Source organism: Triturus cristatus, chromosome 4_1 (assembly GCF_964204655.1).
Source record: "Triturus cristatus chromosome 4_1, aTriCri1.1, whole genome shotgun sequence".
NCBI classification, from domain to species: domain Eukaryota; kingdom Metazoa; phylum Chordata; class Amphibia; order Caudata; family Salamandridae; genus Triturus; species Triturus cristatus.
In genome coordinates this window covers 803,419,977-803,440,671 of record NC_140585.1, presented here as the reverse complement: position 1 = coordinate 803,440,671, position 20,695 = coordinate 803,419,977, and the positions used below count along the sequence as shown (strand labels likewise).

Genomic DNA, 20,695 nt, shown 5'->3' with positions numbered 1-20,695 from the left:
TTGCTAGCCACAAGAGATACCGGGCTGGAGCAGGAGCAGGTTCGAGGGTCGACAGGCCGGTAGGGCTGGGGCCAAAGCAGTTGGTGTCTTCCTCTTTTCAGCAGCTGCAGGGCAGGTCTTCTTTCTTCTTGCTCTTCGTAGTTTGGAATCTGGAATCTGGGGAAGGAAGGTTCAGGGTGCCCCTAAATACTCGATTTAGGGGTGTTACAGGTAGGTGAAGGGCAGGGACCAATGGGTCCCCGTCCTGGGGTGGGTACACCCCCTATCCTGCCTCTCTCCTGTGGGAGGGGGGCAGTAGCCTAGTCCTGATAGGGTAGGGCTCCCCATCTCCAAGATGGCGAGTGCCCGGAGATGTGCTTCACCTCGCCTCCCCCACCTGAGGGGTGGGGTTGGCAGGCTGGCACATCCCCTGTCCTTATTTGGGGTTTCCGGCCAAAGCTTCCCGCCAGAGTTGGGGGTTGCAGGGGCCTGGGGAAGCTCACAGAGGCGGCATGCCTTTGAAGCTTCCCCCTGCCCATCCTGGGGGAGGAGATTTAGCACCTCGCCCAGGATGTGCATTGTTGCAGGACCAGGAGAGCAGGGGCTCTCCTACCCAGGGGTCCAGCAACATGTCTGCTGGGTGGCAGACTAGGCAGCCTCAGAGCAGACGTGGATTTGTAGGTTAGGTTCGAGGGGGCACCTCTAAGATGCCCTCTGGGGTGCTGGGTACATTAAATCCCACACTGGCATCAGTGTGGGTTTAATGTGCTGAGAAGTTTGATACCAAACTTCTCAGTCTTTAGTGTTGCCATTATGGTGCTGTGGAGCTCGTGTTTGACAAGCACTCAGCACCATGTACTCTTAAATGGCAGCACTGCACTTAGAGGGCTCGGGAATGGACCTGGGCACTGTAGGGGCACAGGGCTCCTGCTCCTGTGCTCACACCATTGGCATAAGGCACCCAGCTAGAGGGGTGACTGATGTATGCCATGGCAGTGTATGTGATGGGCATGGCACACAGGGATGTGTGCCATGTCGACTTTGTTTTCGTATTGCACCCAAACACTCAGCCTGCAAAGGCAGTGTGTGTGTGTAAGGGTACAGGGCCTCTAAGAGTGGCACAAGGAGTGCTGCAGCTCTTAGAGGCCTTCCTTGGTCACAAAGCCCTGGGTACTTAAGGTACCATTTACCAGGGGCTGATATGTGGCCAGGGTTTGCCAATTTGTGTTTGGTTTGTTTTAGGGAAGGAACATAGGCCCTGGGCACCTGATTGGCAGGAGTCCAGGGCACACTCAGTCAAAGTACATTCAGCAATTCAGCAAAAAGTGGGGGCATACCATGCAAGAAAGATGGCACTTTCTCACATATATCAACCACAGAAGAAGGGCAATTAAACAAGTTATTTACCTATAATAACAATATTATGGGCTGGTTTATTATAGATGTAATGCATCTATCATTGTGCTGGGCATAATGCACCCATTTAACCTCTTCGCTGCGGCGCAAATTCCGCCACAGCGCTCCCGCAGTGCTGACATTCCGATCGCGGGCGTGGTCATGACGTCTCCCGGCCGTCGTCCGCACACGCCCATCGTGACTCATGACGGCCGGGAGACGTCATGAGCATGGAAGAGGCTAGAGGGTAGGTTTGTCTTTTTACCAGAAACCAATTATTCAGATCCTGAAAAAAAGAAAGGTACCTGGAAAGGCTGCAGGAAGCTGGCATATCACGACTCCATTCAATTGGTCCATTTTCTGCTTTCTGTAGTCCAGATATTGCCCCAGAAGGCTTTCCGGTGATTATCTGATACCTTAGTAGGGTAAAATAAATAAAATATGTAATTTATGTTTTTTTTTTCTTTTCAAATATTACCCCTTGTGGCGTCAGCGCTGGGCACATAATCAAGTAAGGAAAGCATTTATCGAGGGCGAGATGCTTGATTGATGAATCTATTTTGTAACAATATGCTGAGAAAAACCTACCCGTATATTACATTTGATTGTATGTCATCGATGATTTGCATAGCTGTGCTATTTGTTATGTTGGTTAATAAAAAGAGTTAAAAAAATAAAATGAGGAAAGGATAACACTTCACTGATAAGTAGTACAATATAGTGAATAGCAACAAAGAAACGGACGTACAAAAACACTCATGGCCCAATACATGTGAGACAAGCCACATTTGAAATTCGTAAGGATTTTTACTAACCCTGTAAGCTGCTTGTTGCATGTAGTGCTGTAGATTCACATGCTGCGTATACTTCAGCCATCTAGTGTTAGGTTCGGCCGACTACAACTTATTACCTACTTATTATATACAAAGAAGTCTTTCGAGTCACAGTGAAACCTCCTCCCCTGGTCTTGAATGCACATGGGCACTGACTCAATTGTTAGATTGTTTTTAGCTCATCAGGTGACAGAAGGAATGGAGAAGAGCGCAAAAAACGATAATGTCCTTGTGTACAGATTTTTTTTTTTTTTTAAAGTAAAATAAATCTGTAACAAACACTGACTTCCGGGGAGGAAGGAGGGCAAATGTATTTATTTTATTTGTTAAGTGCACAAATACTCCCAAAGGGGATCTCTCTGAGCCAAAGCCCCCAGATACAGGTCACAATTCCATACAATGATTAAAGATCAAACAGCCATATGTTCAGACGTTTCTGGAAGAGGATTAGCAAGAGTAAATGGGCTAGGGTAGCTGATTCCAGTGTTTGGGAGCCAAGAAAGAAAAGGAGCGGCCACCATATCTGGCTGTATGGATAAGTTTCGGGCAAAGCAGTAATAGCTCACTGGATCGGAGCCGGCGTACCGGGATATAAAGCTGCAGTTTGTTTTTAAGATAACATGGTACCCTCCCATGCAGTGATTTAAAGACCCAACACATAAGCTTGAAGAGTGCATGCTTTGTTATAGGCAGACAACGGAGGGAACGTAATAAAGGTTCAGATGGGGATCGCGGAGGAAGATTACAGACAAGGAGTGCTGCCATATTCTGTACCACCTGAAGTCTGGAAAAAAGGCGTTAATTCATTCCGACCATTAGGTAATTCCCATAGTCCAGGCGGCTCACTATCAACACCTGGACGAGGGTCTTCCAAGTGTACAGAGGGGCCCAATGAAAAGCCTTCCTAAGCAAGCGCATCAGGCCGAAACAGGTTCCATAGAGATTATCTTTCAAAAAGACACCCATATTTTTAATCAATTATTTTGGTGTCGGGGATGACAGTGAACAGATTACAGGTTAAGGAACATAGTCCATTACATATGTGTCTGTAAATACACATCACTGAATAGACTATAAAACAGTACTCCCCTAAGCAGTGCTTAGCCCGTGGATGGTACGGAGGTCTGAAATAGAGTCCCCAACTTGGTGGCACTGACTGAGAATGACTGACTATGCAGCAGGGAGATTGCAATCTGGATTAAGCATTCCCATCTGCTTGAGCTCTTATCAGCCAAATTGCGCTGTAGGGGATGACCGGAGTGCCGCCCCTTCTGAGGTGAGCAGCTACCACCACGAAAAAACTTGCTATCTATTGGCCCTTGGAGTCGCAGTGACACCAAAGGGTAGTACCTTGAACTGCTAGTGTTGACCACTTAACATGAAGTGGGGGTAGGGCCAATGAGCAAGATGAATCGGGATCTTGAAGTAAGCGGCCCTAAGGTCTAGTGTGATGAAGATGTCGCCTCACTGCAGTAGGGGAATGACATCATGTAGGGTGACCATGTGAAAGTGTTATGACAAGATGCATCTGTTGAGAGGATGTAGGTCAAGGAGGGGTCTGAGGGATCTGTCCTTATTGGGAATATGCAAGTATTCCTTGCTGCAAAAGCTGGACTTACCTATACTTAGCATCATTATGGAACTCCTCAACACATGGTTATGCGAAGCGAGGGTTCCAGCGGCCTGGAAACATGCTATGGTCCTTCCCTTGTTAAAAAAGGCTAACTCTGATCCAGAGGTTCTATCAAATTTTCGTCCTATTTCCAGTTTTTATCAAAATTCTGAAAACACATTAACCTTCAGTTGACGAAGTTTGTTGACTCACAGAACATTTTACACCCTTCTCAATCGGGATTTAGAACAGATTTCTCTACAGAATCCACGCTTTTGGGAGTTACAGAAACTATTCGCCAATATGTCGATAAAGGAGACACTGTGGCACTCATTTTACTGGACTTGAGTGCTGCGTTCGACACTGTATCCCATACGTCTCTTACAAATCTTACATCTGAGGGGCATTGTCGGCCCAGCACTCAAGTGGCTGTCCATCTTTTTGTCTAACAGGACCTTTCAGGTCTTTTCTTCAATTGCTAGTTCTCAGATCCATGCTTCCCGATATTGAGTCCCTCAGGGCTTTATACTCAGCCCACTGCTTTTAAACATCTATGTTAGTCCCCTTGCTAAGATAGCAGAGGAGGCTGGGCTGACCATATATTCATATGCGGATGACCCCCAGCTTATGTTCTCTCCATCTTCTAAAGAGACTTCGAAGAGGTCATCTCTCCAGTTGGGGCCAAAAATATAGCTGACAGGATGCGCGCAAACAAGTTGAAATTAAATGGTGGGAAAACGGAACTCCTCCTTTTCGGTGAAAACAAAACTCTCTGGGGCGTCCAACACTGGCCTCCTCAAATGGGTGATCTCCCCCTCCCTTCACAATCGGCTCGCAATCTCGACATAATCATGGACGACCAGCTGTCTATGAAGCAGCAAGTGGTTAATGTCACCTCTACCTGCTTTACAATTTTAAAATGGCTCAGAAAAATTCTCTGGATGCTTCCACCCTCCACGCAAAAAACGTCATCCAGGCTTTGATCGTGTCCAGACTGGACTACGGTAACGTGCTGTATCTGGGCGCAAGTAAGGAGGTGCTTCGAAAGCTGCAAGTGGTCCAGAACACTACGGCCAGACTTCTATGCCAACTACCCAGAATGGCCTCTACTACAGGTCCACTCTGTGACCTTCACTGGTTGAGGATGGATAATTGTGCTCAATTTAAAGCCCTCGTTACATGCATGTTATGTTATATCCTCTTGTATAGTGCGCAACTACCCCAGCGAAGGGTTATTATGGGCTCAGCACCACACTATCTTGGTGCCTTGGAGCATCCTTACCTCCCCTCATGTCTCCTACGATCTTCCAATCAGTTAAAATTCAAAATTTCCAGGATTAAACGAGCTTGAATGGGCGGCCATTCCTTTGCCTATCTAGCTCCTTCCCTATGGAACTCACTCCCGTTTCAATTACGTCACGAAACAAGTTATCACAAATTTCGTAAAGATTTTAAAACCTGGCTTTTTAATCATTAGAGCTCTGGCCCTTGTCTCCTTGTAGTGCGTGTCTGTAGGCGCCAGGAAACCTCCGGGTAGCTGTGCGCCTTATAAATGTAAAAAAATTAATAAATAAATAATAAATAGGGAGTAGAGGCCTTTCCCTGGTACTGATGGGGCACTGGCTCCTTTGAGTAGGAGAGCCTGCACCTCTTCTTGCAGCAGCATGAAATGTTCTGGGATAAGGGTGTTGGATGGAATGCTTGTTTGGGTTGAAATGAGCTCCAGTCAGTAGCCGTACTCAATGATGGATAGGACCCAATGGTCTGTGGTGATCTCTTCCCAGCAGGGAAGGGTCCACTGAAGTCTCCCGCTGACAGGGGTTGTGTGATCAGGGAGAAGCAATGTAAGTCAATTTTTGGAGTGGAGACTCCCTTACTAGGGGTGCCTTATCCTCGGCCATTGGAGATATTTCCTATGTAGGACCCCCTTGTGAAACCCCTGCCACCCTGTTGGTAGCCCTGTTGCTGCCTTTGGTAGGACTTCGTGAGCTTGGGGGAAGTGACTTTCGAGGCTCCCCTCAGCTGCTGCCTTCAAAAGGAGCCATGACAAAGGGAACATGTAACGTACCCAACGCCTTAGCAGTCTCTGAGTCTTTTTTGATTTCTTTCAAGCATGGAGTCCAAAAAGATGTCCTCCATCGAATGGCAGATTGACGAGGTGCTGTTGCATCTCTGGCTTGAAACAAGACAGTCTGAGGCAGGAATGGCGGCGCAACAACTGAAGAGTTGAATCCCCTGGAGGCTGTATCCGCTGTATCTAAAGCACACTTAATGTTTGCATTAGAGATGGCATTACCTTCCTCCATAAGTTTTTCCCCCCAACTGGGAAAACCCACTGTTTTTCAGACATCTTCTGATTAATTTTTAATAGGCGTTTAAATTGTGTAACCTGGAAACATCTTAATGAATCAGGGAAACATTACGCCCCCACAGGTAGGTGGCAGGGAAATTATGCGTTGCCCTCCTCTTGGTTTCTTCCCCGACCAAAAAAAGTTGTTCATTACCTTTTGGAATTTATTGATGAGCATTGGAGATGTAGGCAGGGAGATCGTTTGAAACAGGTAAAGGACTTTGGGCAGTATCGTCCTCGTGACAGCAGCCATTTGGCCAAGCCACAATAACCAGCTTATGTGCCAAGTTCAGGCCAGTTTGGCTCTCCATTTCTAAGAAGGGGAGGAATAATCAGGAATTACGTCTTGCTTCAGTTCAGCTTGAAATCATTTCCTTCATACAATAATCTACCACTGTCATGTAATTTCGAACATTTACCCTGGTGTCTTCTGCCTTTTTGGATATGGATACCACTATTTGGGACGCATCTGCGTAAGATATTAGATTAGCCCCCAAATTTCTTCTTACTGTGGCCAATCGAGATACAGAGATTTTGAAAAGGGTATGTCATAAAGTGAGACTCCAGATAAGTGCTGTTATGCTAGTCCTTTTTATTTTCAGTAGTTTGGGGGAGATAAACACAACAGTTATGATTTCTTCTTAGTGTTCTTCCTTCTCTCTTGCAGGTTAAGTGTATGCCGAGACCACCAGCTCACCCCGCGCCTCTCGGATGAAAGTAGAGACCAAAGGTAAGTGTACAAGATGGAAGGGTTGCAAATAAAGAACAATCTCAGGACGCAAAGGCCCATGTTCCGGCTCATCCATAACAATGGGGCATGATTCAAGGATAGTATGAGGGGTCCAGCCTCCAGACAGTACTGTGGTTTGCCCACAGTCCATTCAAAGGCAAGACATTATATTTCAATCAATGTATACCGTTGCTCCCTAGAAAAGAGTTTCCAACTTATGAAAAGGACAGGAGCTTCTAGTGCTTCAGTATTAATTTCGAACAGCACAGCACCTATCCCGACTTCGGAAGCATCCGTTTGCAAGATGAATTCCCTAACAGAATTAGGGGAGGTCAGTTTCAGGCTGGATGTAATAGCCTATTTGAGGAGCCAGAAGACTTCCTTAACGTGATCTGTGGAGTTTTGGATTTCTCTTTTGAGGGCCTCTTTCTTTAGATCGGTTAATGGAGAAAAAAAATTGGAGAATTTCCAGGAATAAAGCTTTGGTAGTTGCCAAAAAGGCCCAAAAGGGCAAGTAGCTCCTTCTTGGAACATGAAAAGGGAGTGTCATTTATGGCCCGCACCTTTTCTTCCTGCGGTCCAATGAGGCCATTGCCCAATATGTATCCTTAGCATTTATCTCTTGAGTAATCCACTCTCGATTATTTTGCATTGATATGTAGATATGCCTCGTTTAATGCTTCGAGAACGTTTTTGCAATGATCAAGATGTTGTTCCTATGTTTTGCTATATATGACTATATTTTCAATGTATGCACATTATTGATAGGACGGAGGATAAGGTAATCTGGGGAGGGAAAACTGTGCTGACTGCATTCACCTTTTCGGGGGGTCTAACCATTTTTTTTAGCATGTTGTCATAAAAGGTTTGCTCTTTCTAGGGGTTGATCTGTAGGCGATAGGTAACTTTTACCTATTTTGGCTGTGATCTTATAGGGTCCTCTCCATTCAGATTTCATTTTCTTTGTTGACTTAGGGCGTAACACCAACACCTAGTCAGTTACCTGGTACCTTTGCCACTTCTTCCCCTTGTCGTATATTATGTTTTCTTTTTGTTGACTTTTCTATAAATTACAGTGGGCCATATCCCAGAGTTGCCTATCCTGTTTTTTAATTGGGTCGCGTATTCCTTCAGTTCTTCCGCTTCATCCCTTGAGTTTTTCTCATAGACCTCTTTAGTCATTACCAGGAGGCTCCTGGATTACCTTCCATACAACAACTCAAAAGAGGAACACCCTAGGCTACTCTGAGTTTGACCCCTGATTACAGAAAGAAGTAATGGAAGGATCTGGTCACAACTTTTTCCTTCATCAGTTAACATTTTCTTTAGTGTTAATTTTAACGAGCCAATATATCGTTCAACCAGACCATCCATCTGGGGATGATAGACAGAGGTCTTCAGATGGTTGAGAATCAACAATTGACAAACCCGTTTCATGAGGTTAGATACAAAAGAGAATCCCTGATCCAAAAGGATCTCTTTGATGAACCCCACTCAGGAGAACATGTTTATCACATGTTGTGCGATGACTTTGCTGTTAGTTGTCCTGAATGGAATGGCCTCCGGATATCTGGAGGAATAATCTACCATTACTAAGACATATGGATTACCCTTAAAGGACTTAAGGAGGGGCCCTATCGAGTCCATCCCTATATGCTCTAAGGAGGTCCCTATGATCGGTAGGGGCTGAAGCGCTACATGTGGAGGTGGATAAGTATATATTTCTTTTACATACTTCATATTCTTGACAATACTTCTAGATGTAAGCATAGATCCCAAGCCAAGTGGCACAATATGGTCTGTGTATTTTTTGGGGTCCTCGTGTGACCAGCTAACAAATGCGAATGTGCACAAAGAAAAAGATTTGCTCATGGAACTCCTTACGAACCAATACTTTTGGGGGTTCATTGGGTTTGCCTACTTGATACAGCAGACCTTTTTGTAGAATTAACTGAGGGAAGGAAGCATAGAGATTCTGGGCATTACTTTGGGCCTCGTGACACACATTCTGTAGGTTGGTGTCGTTATTTTAGAAGAACTGGAAATCACGGTCTATCTCCCAGGGCTCAGATGTGAGTAACATTTTTGGGTGAGGGCTCCCTAGGGGAATCCTTAACTGGATTGCCAAGATCTAGGTTGGTCAAGAACATTTCTATAAACTCAAGGTTATCTATTCCTAAAATTATATCTTCTGGAGGATTCCATAGGACCCTTACTTCAATATTCCTGTTCCAGCCCTCTACTGTGCTTGCTGTGAGACAGGATGAGTCTTTACATCTTCGTGAATGTACCTAATACAAACAGCCCTCTCTGGGAGGATCTGGGAGGGATGGATGAGGTCTCTCTGCACTACAGGCTGCTTACACTTGGAGTCCAAGAGGGATATACCCCACTTTCTGCTCACCTACAAACTTACATAAAAACATGGTCCAAATTCCTGGGTGTACAGGACTGAGTGTGGAGTATAACTGATATCCATGGGTTCATCTCCTACTTTCTTTGTGGTACGAGATTGAGCTATATGGCCCACGTTGCCACAGTCAAAACATTGAGGTCCCTTATAGGTGTGAGCTTCTAGTTTTATGGTACGTGCTTTGTAATAGTCCATAGGAGGCTTGATTGATTTTCTTTCAGATTTCTCTCCTCCAGATAGAGTAGAAAATTGGGGTTGGGCTCATGCGAAAGTAGTAGCTACTTCCATGGCTTGTTCAGCAGTTAGGTGGGTATGCCCAAATATTGCTCTAAATAGATTCTCTCCATTATCTCCTCTTTACTAGATTCATTAGGGTTGAGCCATTTATCAGCTGCCATCTTGAGTTTGAAGTGCAGAGTTTCTGGTGTATCACCAGGGGATTCCCTCTCTTTACTAAATCTTACTCTATGGTTCTGCGTACAACCCCAGATAGTCCAATATAATGTCTCTGATATCACCATACAGAGTGTTCCGGTGGGCGCTGGCTATTTGATAAAACAGCCTGGGCCTCACCATTGAGAAAAGGGGCTAAAAACAAGGCCATTTATCCTTGGGCCATCCCCATGACTGCGCTGCCTTCTCAAAATTAAGCAAGAAAGCACCCAAATCCTCTCCTACAACATACTTCTGCAGGGATGCATTCAGCCCTATAGATGTCATACCCCTTGCACCTGCTATGCTGAACGTTAAATGAAACTGATCATCTGAGAGTTTGTGCATTCCTTCAGCTTGTGTTTAAAGAGCATCACAAAACAGTTCTTGATCCTCCTTGGCAGAGGATTTTTTTTGTTCCAAGGCCCATTCTAACTGCTTTTGACATTGGGCCTGTAGGTGAATTATGGTTTCAATTTTGTATCAAATGTTTAAATTGCCCGCATTCTCCACCATATGTAATAAAGAGGGACTTCAGACACGTGCTCTGTTATGCTAGTCCTTTTTATTTTCCGTATTTTGTGTCAGATCAACAGTTATGATTTCTTCTTTATGTTCTTCCTTCTCTCTTGCAGGTGAAGTGTATGCTGGAACCACCAGTTCTTCTCACGTCCCTCGGAGGAAAGTAGAGGCCACTGGCTTGGTGTTTTACTACTTTGTTCCTATAGGGAAGGATGTGAGGGATGCCTGTAAGAAATCATTTGTTCAGCCATCACCGTCACCCAGTGCAGTAGTGAACACTCCTTGGGGCAAGGGGAAGTGGGAGCTTCCCTTTTCTAAATCAAGTCATAAAGATCATAAAGAGTACAAAGAACAAAGACATGAACCCTGTCTAGAGTTCACTCCTTTTCTCTTCTTCTGAGATAAAATTTGAATTTTCTGAACCACCTTTTCCCAATTACTGCGTTCTTTACTTCAGAGCGTCTTTTTACTTCAAGAATGTCGATTCTCCTCCCCTACCCCCCTTTTCAGGACCCAGGGTTCGTGATGACGCAGTGAGAGAATACCTTTTCCTGTGACAAAGTAGTGACTTATACTAGGGTGTTGATATGGTCAGGGTGGGTTTATCTTATCTCCCAGGTGGGTTTTACTCTCCTCCTGCCTCCTATACCTCTCCAGGATATGCGACCGTGACTGGTGAAACCACGCTCTTCCAGGAGCTCGGCTGGGCATAGCGTCTGACCGGTGGCCTCCTAGCTTCTTCGGTTCGTTCTCAATACGTCTTCTTCTGTGTGGAGCCGCGCCCTCTGGAAGGCTGCTGTGGAACCTTCTCCCCGTGGATCTCCCGATGCTGTCTCCACAAGCTGGAAGCCCTGATTTCACTGTTCTCTTCTCGTCCACTTCCTTCCTCACGTTACGACTTACAACCTCCTTCCTCTTGTTTGGAGTCTGAAGTCATCCCAGCGTTCAGTAGTCTTTTCAAGGGACCATGTCAGTCTTTTTCTTTGTTGACAGCATCCACCTTCCCTTTGATTCTTCATGGTGGTGTTTCCGGATGTCCTTTGTATCCCTGTATGGCCTTGAAGAATGGGCTATGGAGTAAGAGTATGTAGCTGTAAGTCTTTTGCGATTCCGCTGGTGTTCTCAGGGGGGTCCCCACCACCCCCTCCCCTGTGACGAGTAGTAGAGCAACGATTTGTTCTCCGTTGAATAGGAATTATTTCCTCCATTTCCTGACGCTGACGTGTATCCCAGTCTCTGAAAGTCAGGCAAATAGGATCTCATGTGAGATGGCGTGGAATGCTGATGAGAGGTCCAAAAGGACCAATATGGCAACGCCTCCTTGGTTTAGGGACCTTCTCAGGTTGCTTGACATCCCTAACAGAGCTGATTCAGTGCTGACGATAGGTCTGAAGCCGGACAGGGATGGATCAGAATGGAAGCAGGTACTTCTGTTATAGTAAGAGTTTGCTCAGACTTTATATGAGACAAGGCCAACTTTAACAAAAGGAAGGCCCGGGTCAATATGAGATCTGGACTTGATCTCATTCAGAATGTGGGATACTTGGGATTCTGATATCTGCTGCCAATCCATAAGTGCAGGACTGGTCAAGGCTTTAGAGGTGCCTGCACTGTGGGAGCTGGGATTAATAGAAGACAGATTCTGAAGACTGAAGTAGAAAAATTCACTTTTATTTTTGAAAAAATGAGGAGATTGACACAGAGCCTCTGAGAGGGAAGCACTTCCAGGTTACAGACAGCAGAGTTTTTCAATAGCTTCACAATGGGAAAAAAGTTCACACCTTGAATTCCTGGCTTTAGTGATGTGGGAAGAAAAATACACTACTTTATTCTCCATTATCAGAAATTTGTATTTAAGTAGATGTTGTCGTTGTTTTTTCATATCAGAGGCAGAACATTCCCTCTATTTTTTTTCTAGCTGTTTCTACACTTTTTTTCTCGGAGTGAAGTAGATCAAGATTCAGTGGGTTTATTTCGGACCGTTTTCTTCTTGCTAGTAGGGGATATTAACTTAAGTTCAGAAGTTATCTGCTATATAAAGTTGTTCTCTGCTCCTTTTATCTTTGTAGCTTCACTGAGTTGGCATAGTTCAAGGCCTGAATAAGGTTTAGAATTGTAATCCTATGCCAAGGTTTAGTCACTATCACCTTATTGAGTGTGTGTATACAGATTTAAAATGCATTTAATAGTTATACTGATAGGTACAGCAACATGTAACAAAGTAAATCCCGGCACTCCAGAAGTTTAAATTACAAATATGTGACCTTGATAAGTTTTATACCAATATGGCAAGAGTCTATTCAATCACAGGTAAGAACCCAGAGATGTATTTAAACAAAATTTCCTTCATTTATTACATACAAACGCATATAGGCTAAAAGCATCACTATAACAGGTTGTAACAAGACTAGATGCACTCAGAATTAATCACAAGGTAAGTACAGATGGCAAAACATTCCTTTGATGAAGGTGACGTGCATCAGTCCAAGTGAGCAGAGACGGAAACAGCAGACACGTGTTTCATCACATCCAGTGACTTCCTCAAGTCTCTATGAAAGAAATTGCGGTACTGAGAAAATCACTGATGATTATGCTTGTTGCACAAGTCGCTCAACCATCCAGGTAAGTTCAGAGAATTAAATACTGCCAGTAAGGATTTATATGAGGGCCGGTGATGGCTGCAAACCAAATCTGTGGGCAGCTTTTTTTAAGACTCTTTTATGTCCATGTTTTAAACCATTCAGACAATACAGAAGAAGACAATGTTGTGAATGTACTTGGCTGGTCGTAAAGGCTATGATAGGCCTCTACAGAGATTCTATAATCTAAGTGCGACGTCCGTATTCTTGGACATCCATATTTTCCGCGGTTTAGGTACGGCAGCATGGTACAACCAAATTAAAGAGTGAGGGCAGGGGGTAGCTGTAGAGTTGGACTGCATTCAGCGTGTGGCCCGCTAGGTAAGTAGGATCCTTGACGAGTGGCGAGAGTCTCAATGTGGACATATCTTCTCCAAGCTCAATGTAGTTCTTGTCAGTTTTATTTTCAAAATGAAAGTTAGAAATGCAGAAAGAGGAGGAAATTATAAAGCATAACATGGTGCACAAGAGTTTCATCAATCTTGCAACCAAAACCTGGTCTGGGGCATGGTGGGTGATGGACTATAGCACCAGTGAGTGTGTTGGTGGCAGCTAAATTAATAGTAAATATGAAGCCCTTTGATTCAGGGGGAGTTACCCGATTGATGTTACAAGAGAGTTGCATTCTGCAGTATAGTTAATTCTATTTAAAGGTCTAGGGTTTGTGGCGATTTTATAATAAAGATGCTGCTAAGTGATCTGATTTTGCTCCTATTGCAGTAATATTTGAATTGGTGTCTGACATGCTTCTTCTTTTACCTACTTCTCATCTCTTAGCAAGGGGAGCTCTTAGGCTAATGTGTCCAGATAGCAGCTGGCATTTGTTGCCAGGTGCTTCACGGCCTCAGGATCCCTCCAAGTCAAGGTCAGCTCCTGGGTGTATCCATCAATCGGACTACAGCAAAGTACCAAGACCCACATATCTGGGCGCAAAGTTCAATCTTTAGCCAAGGAGGCAGGTTCACAAGTGCCATGGAAGTCCAGCATCCCTGCACACTGCCTCCCCTCCTACACCGCTTACTCCAGTTCTACACCTTTCTTCAATAGTCAGGCCATCCCACAACATTAGTCCATCACTTCTGGTTGCTGCTGTCCAAAAGCATGCCGCCAAGTATGGTCTTGTTATTAATTAATGGCCAAGATACAATGCAAAGATGCACTCCAGGCTGCACTCCTCCCAGACAGCATTCCTCAGTGACAACACTATATTGAGGTTTCTTCTCCTCTAGGGGTGACTTTGACTTCTGCCTAAAAATGTAAAAAGACAATGAATGACAGAGGAGGAATGAGACTGAGGCAGAAACTGGAGAAAATGATGGCGAAGGAAGACCTGAAGATGAAAAGAGCGGAGAAGTCATCAAAGCATTCAACTCCAAGAAGTCAACAGCTCCAAAAGACAAGTAACTTCGCATCAGTGGTGAAATCCATGCTAAACCACTTTAGAAGACTGTTTGCTCATAATCATAATGTTGACCACCAGCTCCCTGTAGTTGTGACAACTCAGGATGCTGAAAAGGCTTCAGACTCAGTTGGATGGTTTTTACTATTTGAAGTCCTGCATTGGTTGGGACGGAACACAATTTTCCCTCCCAGGTCCATCTTCTTTCTGTTCGAGGCATTTGTGTTCTCAGCTTCAAAGCACTATTATATGTCTGGTCTGGGCAGGGCAAGGCAATCTCCAAGGGAGAGTTATGAATACCTGCTGGGCCCTTATTTGGAAGGAGTTCTGCCCATGGTAACCTTCTAATCAAACAGGCTCAAAATGTGGCATTGTCGTCATGTTGTGGATGATTGAAAGGGCCCTGTACAGTCCTGTACCCTTTTATATGCTGTTAGTCTGTGCCATAAAGTCCAAAGAAATTAGCTTCAAACAGTATATGCATTAGCTTCATGGTACCAGTTACTGGCACTCGGGCTGACTGAAGCAGTTTGAGCTGACATTTCAAAGAAGGTCCATCTAGGAGCTTGAGGCTCCTGAAAGGAGGATGATGCTAGGCAATCTATATGATGATGGAGCTTTGGTGCATAAGGTCCTATTTCTTCACTGACTCGGTTTTATTATTTTTGTTTAGGTAGTTCTTTAAATCAGAAATTCTCAGGCTTCCGTAAGATACCAGTGGAAGCTATACTGGTTCAATTGACCTTGACTTCTATCTATTCCAAACCTTTGATCTTGAAAATGTATTACATTTCCGCTATTAATGCCTAGTGTGCCAGGGCTAGTTTAGAGACCAAAATGTTCCCCTCAATTATAAGCAAATATTACTGGAATTTGTAATTCCTTCACTGGGGCTACACTATTTCATCTTTACTCAAAAATATGAATTCTTGCTTGCTGCTCTTGACTTGGGATTGACGGGGTGAACTTTTCACACTTCACTTGGCTTAACGAAAAATTATGGATATGAATACCACTATTTGGGACTCATCTGCGTAAGATATTAGATTAGCCCTCAAATCTCTTCTTACTGTGGCCAATCGAGATAGAGATTTTGAAAAGGGTATGTCATAAAGTGGGACTCCAGATATGTGCTGTTATTTTTTTTGTCAAACCATTTTTATTGCAGGACCAAGTATATTGTACAGCAACCAGAACGCATGTCAGTGATGCGGGTTTCCCGTCCCCCCCTTAACCATTTATCCGTACAGCATACACAGCCGTACTGCCCACATCCCGGAGGCCGGGCGGCATCACTTATTCATATGGCACATTGATACAGTACTGACAAGAACGAACTTCTGGTGGGGAGACCCGCTGCCCGCTTTTGAGCATTGTCCCCTTGCTCCCCCAGGTACTCACATAACTTGCATTCTACTTCCATGAAACCTTAAACTTGCAATCCGACCCTCAGCCCTCCCCTCCCTAGTGCCCCCCCCCATTGCGCCTAGTCAGGAATAATTAGCATGTGTGGTGGGTAGCAGGAAAGATCCAGTAATCCCTAAGCGTGTGTGATTGGCAGGGGAGCTGATGTCACGACTCCGTCTACTACGTCATCAGAGTTCTCATCTTCCTCCCCACTGGCTAGGCTATCTCGCAAGGCCTGTACCAACATTTCCCATTCCATTGCCGCCGCCTGAGCCCGGTCATCCGGTTTGCGGTGAGCTAGCTGGTATCTGAGTGTGCTCTCGCTAGCCGCCCATTTTAGGAATTCGTTCAGCCATCTCCGGTGTGTAGGACCCACCTTCGACTTCCATCCCTTCGTCACCTCCCTCTTTGCCAGGATGAGGCCCATGTCTATAAACTTGCTGGATATTTTATTCTTGGGCGTGTGCGGGAACCAGTGGAGTATACAAACGGCCGCGTCGTACTGTAAGTCTCTATCTGCTACTTCATTCAAAGTGCCACCAACCTCCCCCCAGTACTCCTGCAGATTTGGGCAGGCCCTCAGCATGTGGATCAGGTCTGCTCCTACCCTGTTACATCTAGGGCACGCAGCTTCCGCAGCTCCAAAGTATTTCCTAATTTTGTCTGGGTGAAGGTATGCTCTGTGGAGCACATAGAAATGAATCAATTGAAATCGCGCATTCCTCGTGCTTTTTCTGGCTCTACGCACTAACTGCGCCCACGTGGTGTCAGGGATGTCCACCTGCAAGTCCAGCTCCCACTTGTTTTTTAACGCAATCAGGGGCTGAAGGGTCTCCTTTACCATCTGTGAGTAAAGACACGTCACTGCCTTGAAGGTGCCAGCCGACATTATTGTGTATTGGCACGCCTGCGTCGTTGCGGGCTCAATTAGACCCTCACCCCAGTGTGCCTGTATGGTTCTCACTACCGCCGCATGCAATAGGTAATCCCCTCTGGGGAGGTCGTAGCGATCTTGCAGAGTCTGGAACGGGGACAGCACGCCGTCATCATACAGGTCCCCCACCATCTGCAGACCCGCCTCCTCCCACAACTGCAGCCTCGACCAATCACCCCCATGAGGGAGTGCTGTCACCATGCCCAGTGGGATTTCGGGCGCATATGGGTGTCTGACTCCTGCTCGTCTCTGCGTACTGTTCCAGCATAGGCGGAACGTGCGCTCCTCCTGGGTCAGGTCCCCAAGTGCCAACCTCTGTTGGAGGGTGATGTAAGCCAACACATGGCGGGGAGTGCCAGTGTCCCTCTCCCTCTCCGGGCCACGGTATACTCTCGCTACTTCCTGCGTGAAGGACTGCAGTTGTGCTGCTAAATAATAGAGCTCGAAGTTCGGGACCGCCAGGCCCCCTTCGTCTTTTGGACGGGTCAACGTCGTAAGCGCTATTCTGCATCTGCCCGAACCCCACAGGAAGGATGTTATCAACGACTTAAGGTGATTAAAGATCGCTCCAGGCACCCACAATGGGAGTGTCCTGAAGAGATATAATAATCGGGGCAAGGCGATCATCTTCAGGAGAGATATGCGGCCAGATATGTGCTGTTATGCTAGTCCTTTTTATTTTCAGTAGTTTGGGGGAGATAAACACAACAGTTATGATTTCTTCTTAGTGTTCTTCCTTCTCTCTTGCAGGTTAAGTGTATGTCGAGACCACCAGTTCATCCCGCGCCTCTCGGATGAAAGTAGAGACCAAAGGTAAGTGTACAGGATGGAAGGGTTGCAAATAAAGAACAATCTCAGGACGCAAAGGGTTATTGCCCATGTTCCGGCTCATCCATAACAAAGGGGCATGATTCAAGGATAGTATGAGGGGTCCAGCCTCCAGACAGTTCTGTGGTTTGGCCACAGCCCATTCAAAGGCAAGACATTATTTTTCAATCACTGGATACCGTTGCTCCCTAGAAAAGAGTTTCCAACTTATGAAAAGGACAGGAGCTTCTAGTGCTTCAGTATTCATTACGAACAGCACAGCACCTATAACAGAATTAGGGGAGGTCAGTTTCAGGCTGGATGTAATAGCCTATTTGTGTGCACTCGCAACTGTTATTAGCTGTGCTTGGTGCTCTTCTACAGCGTTTTCTTACCGACTGATCCCTTTTCTGTTTCTACACCTGAGGCAGAAAGCCGGGTGCATCCTCCTCGCTATCTCAGCTCTTTTTCTTTTGTTTCTTCTCCGTGGTCGCTGGGTGGCAACAGCGCCACGGTGGGGTATGCCTTTCTCTCCCATTCCCTTACTTGTCCGGTATACGAGGTGCAGGTGGGCTCTCGGGGACAAAAACAGCAGCCATCTTGGGAGGAGTCTTAGCACGCCGGTCGGTGGACCAGCGGTGCGGCTCTCCTTCCACCTCCCCTGCACGACTATAAATTTAGAGGCTTCTCTCTCCACGCAGTGGACGCGCGGGATGGACGCGCCTCTCTCGCACCAAAGGAGCGCCTAAGGAAAGCCCGTCTGCGCCCGTCAGCGTCCCGGACGGCGGACGGGCGGACGTAGCCCTTTCCCTCTTGCGGCGCTCTCAGATTGTTCTGCCACTATGCGCCTCTACTCCTCTGCTGAGCTTCTCTCTTTACAAAATAGGGCAGCTCATTGCCGCTGCGTTTTCCCTGCTAGACGGGCATTGAAGAAGAGCTGCCCCGGTTGCGGCTGGCGTTTGGTCAAACCCACAGCAGTATCTCCCACGAGTCTGCCCACTCACCACTCCTGCTTCCTCCTTAATACTAGATCCCTTAGCAGACATTCTCTGGATGTTTTCAATCTGCTGTCGGAGTCTACGCCGCTCTGCCTCTTTCTAACAGAGACCTGGCTGGGAGAGTACTCCGGCCCTGATCTAGTCAATGCTATTCCTGCGGAATATATCATCATCAGGACTGACAGGGCCGCAGGTAGAGGTGGCGGGGTGGCTATGGTGGTCGACAAGCGTTTTTCCTGTGTGACTTTTCAGATTAATAACATCGCGGGATGTGAATCTCTTGGTTTCACCCTTTCCCTGTCTCCTCACCAAGCTTGTGTCGGGCTTTTAATATATAGAGCACCGGGTCCGTTAGGTCTTTTTTTTGAGGAATTGCAGGCTGCGCTCTCTGTACTTTGCATAAAATCTGAGCATTGTATACTGCTGGGTGACTTTAATCTTCATATGGATACGAGCAGCAATGCAGACGTTGGTAAATTGTGGGAAATCACAGCCCCTCTGGGTTTGTTACCGTATATCTCTGTTCCAACTCATAACAAAGGCCATACCCTTGACCAAGTTTTTTCCACCAGTGTGATTAATATGCTTCCCCTGGCCCCGGTACTGTGGTCTGACCACTATTTAATAAATTTTCATATCCCCTCTACCACCGTGTCTTCCATAAGACCGCTGAAATGCTCCAGAGGGATGACACGGCCTTTTCATCAGGTGTCCTCTGAAATGCTGACACACGCTCTATCTCTCCACCCCTGTCAGCCATCCGGTAGTTTAGAGGAGGATCTGGATTTGATACAGAGGTGGCTTGTGGACAGATTTGAGGAGCTAGCTCCCGAGAAAACGTCTAGCAAACCTTGTCGACGCGTTTCTGCCCCATGGTTCACTCCCTCTCTTGGTGAGATGCGACGTGAGTGTAAGAAAGCTGAAAGGGCATGGCGCCACTTCTACGATCCCGGTGATAAAATGAAATATAGGGAAGCTATCAAGCTGTATCACAGCCATATTATGGCTGGAAAAAAAGCCTATTTCGAAAAAAGGATTGACGATGCTGAGAACATAAGTAAAGAAGTCTTTCGCATCGTTAAGGAGTTTGTCTCCCCTACTTCTATCTTGCCCTCACATTCTCACACTGAATCCTGGGTTGCCCAACTCGCAATCTTCTTCACGACTAAAATTAAATCCATTCAAGGTACTTTTCCCCCTGTGAGCCTTGCATCCACACCTGAGATTAGATCGGCTTTGTCTCTATTCGGGGTGGTGGAAGGTCTTTTTTTATCCGAATTTCCGCCTTTACTACCCTCAGCCTCACTAGATCTCCTCTCCCAGCTGAAATCCGGCTTCCCGCAGGATCCCTGCCCTGCTAAATGTCTTGGGCGAGTAGCGCCTGCCTTGAATTTCTTGCTTAATCCAGTGCTAAATAGATCTCTGAGCACTGGAGTAGTCCCCCAAGCTTGGAAGCACGCCCTGATCCTGCCGCTAGTCAAAAAGCCCAATCTGGACCCTCTAATCCATTCCAACTATAGGCCTATCTCCCTCCTCCCTGCTCTGGCAAAAGTGGTTGAGAAACATGTGCATGTCTCTCTTTCTACCTACATCGAGAGCAATAATATTCTGCATGATACCCAATCGGGTTTTCGTGCGAATATGAGCACGGAGACCGCTCTTCTTGAAATCACCGATGCCATTAGGGAGGTATTAGACACTGGAGGAAAGGCCATCCTGGTATTGCTAGATCTGTCGGCGGCCTTTGACACCGTTCCCCACGACGGTCTCCTTTCAAGACTCTGGGAGATTGGACTTCGGGGAACGGTGCTAAATTGGTTTAGATCATTTTTGACCGGCCGACGGCAAACAGTCTGGGCACCCCCCTTTTCCTCGGAGATGCCGTCTCTGGAAGTTGGAGTGCCTCAGGGTTCCATCTTAAGCCCCACTCTTTTTAATATCTATATGGCTCCTCTGGCGGCAGTGGCGGAATCGTTCGGTGCCCAGATTATATCTTATGCTGATGACACCCAGCTCCTCTTTACCTGTGCAAAGGGCTCTGACTTTGACAGCCTACGGATCAGAGACTGTCTGGGGGCCATTTTCGACTGGTTTCACCAGCAACGTCTGAAATGTAATTCCGACAAATCGGAGTTGCTCTTTTTTGGGTGCCCCCCGGACCCCAGTTGGAAGACGTGGTGGCCTGCCGATATGTTTCCTCCGGCAGCTGCTTCGTCTACTGCAAAAAATCTCGGCTTTCAGATTG

General features: G+C 46.2%; 1 protein-coding gene across 3 annotated transcripts in view; it reads right to left on the bottom strand.

Annotated features, from left to right (window-relative positions):
• TBK1 (TANK binding kinase 1) overlaps positions 1–20,695 on the bottom strand; it is a 517,762-nt gene that overhangs the window by 307,707 nt on the left and 189,360 nt on the right. For all 3 annotated transcript variants that reach the window (XM_085653411.1, XM_085653412.1, XM_085653410.1), the window contains exon 7: positions 1,680–1,790. In XM_085653411.1, the coding sequence (XP_085509537.1) occupies positions 1,680–1,790 (111 nt within the window). The remainder of the gene's footprint in view (positions 1–1,679; positions 1,791–20,695) is intronic.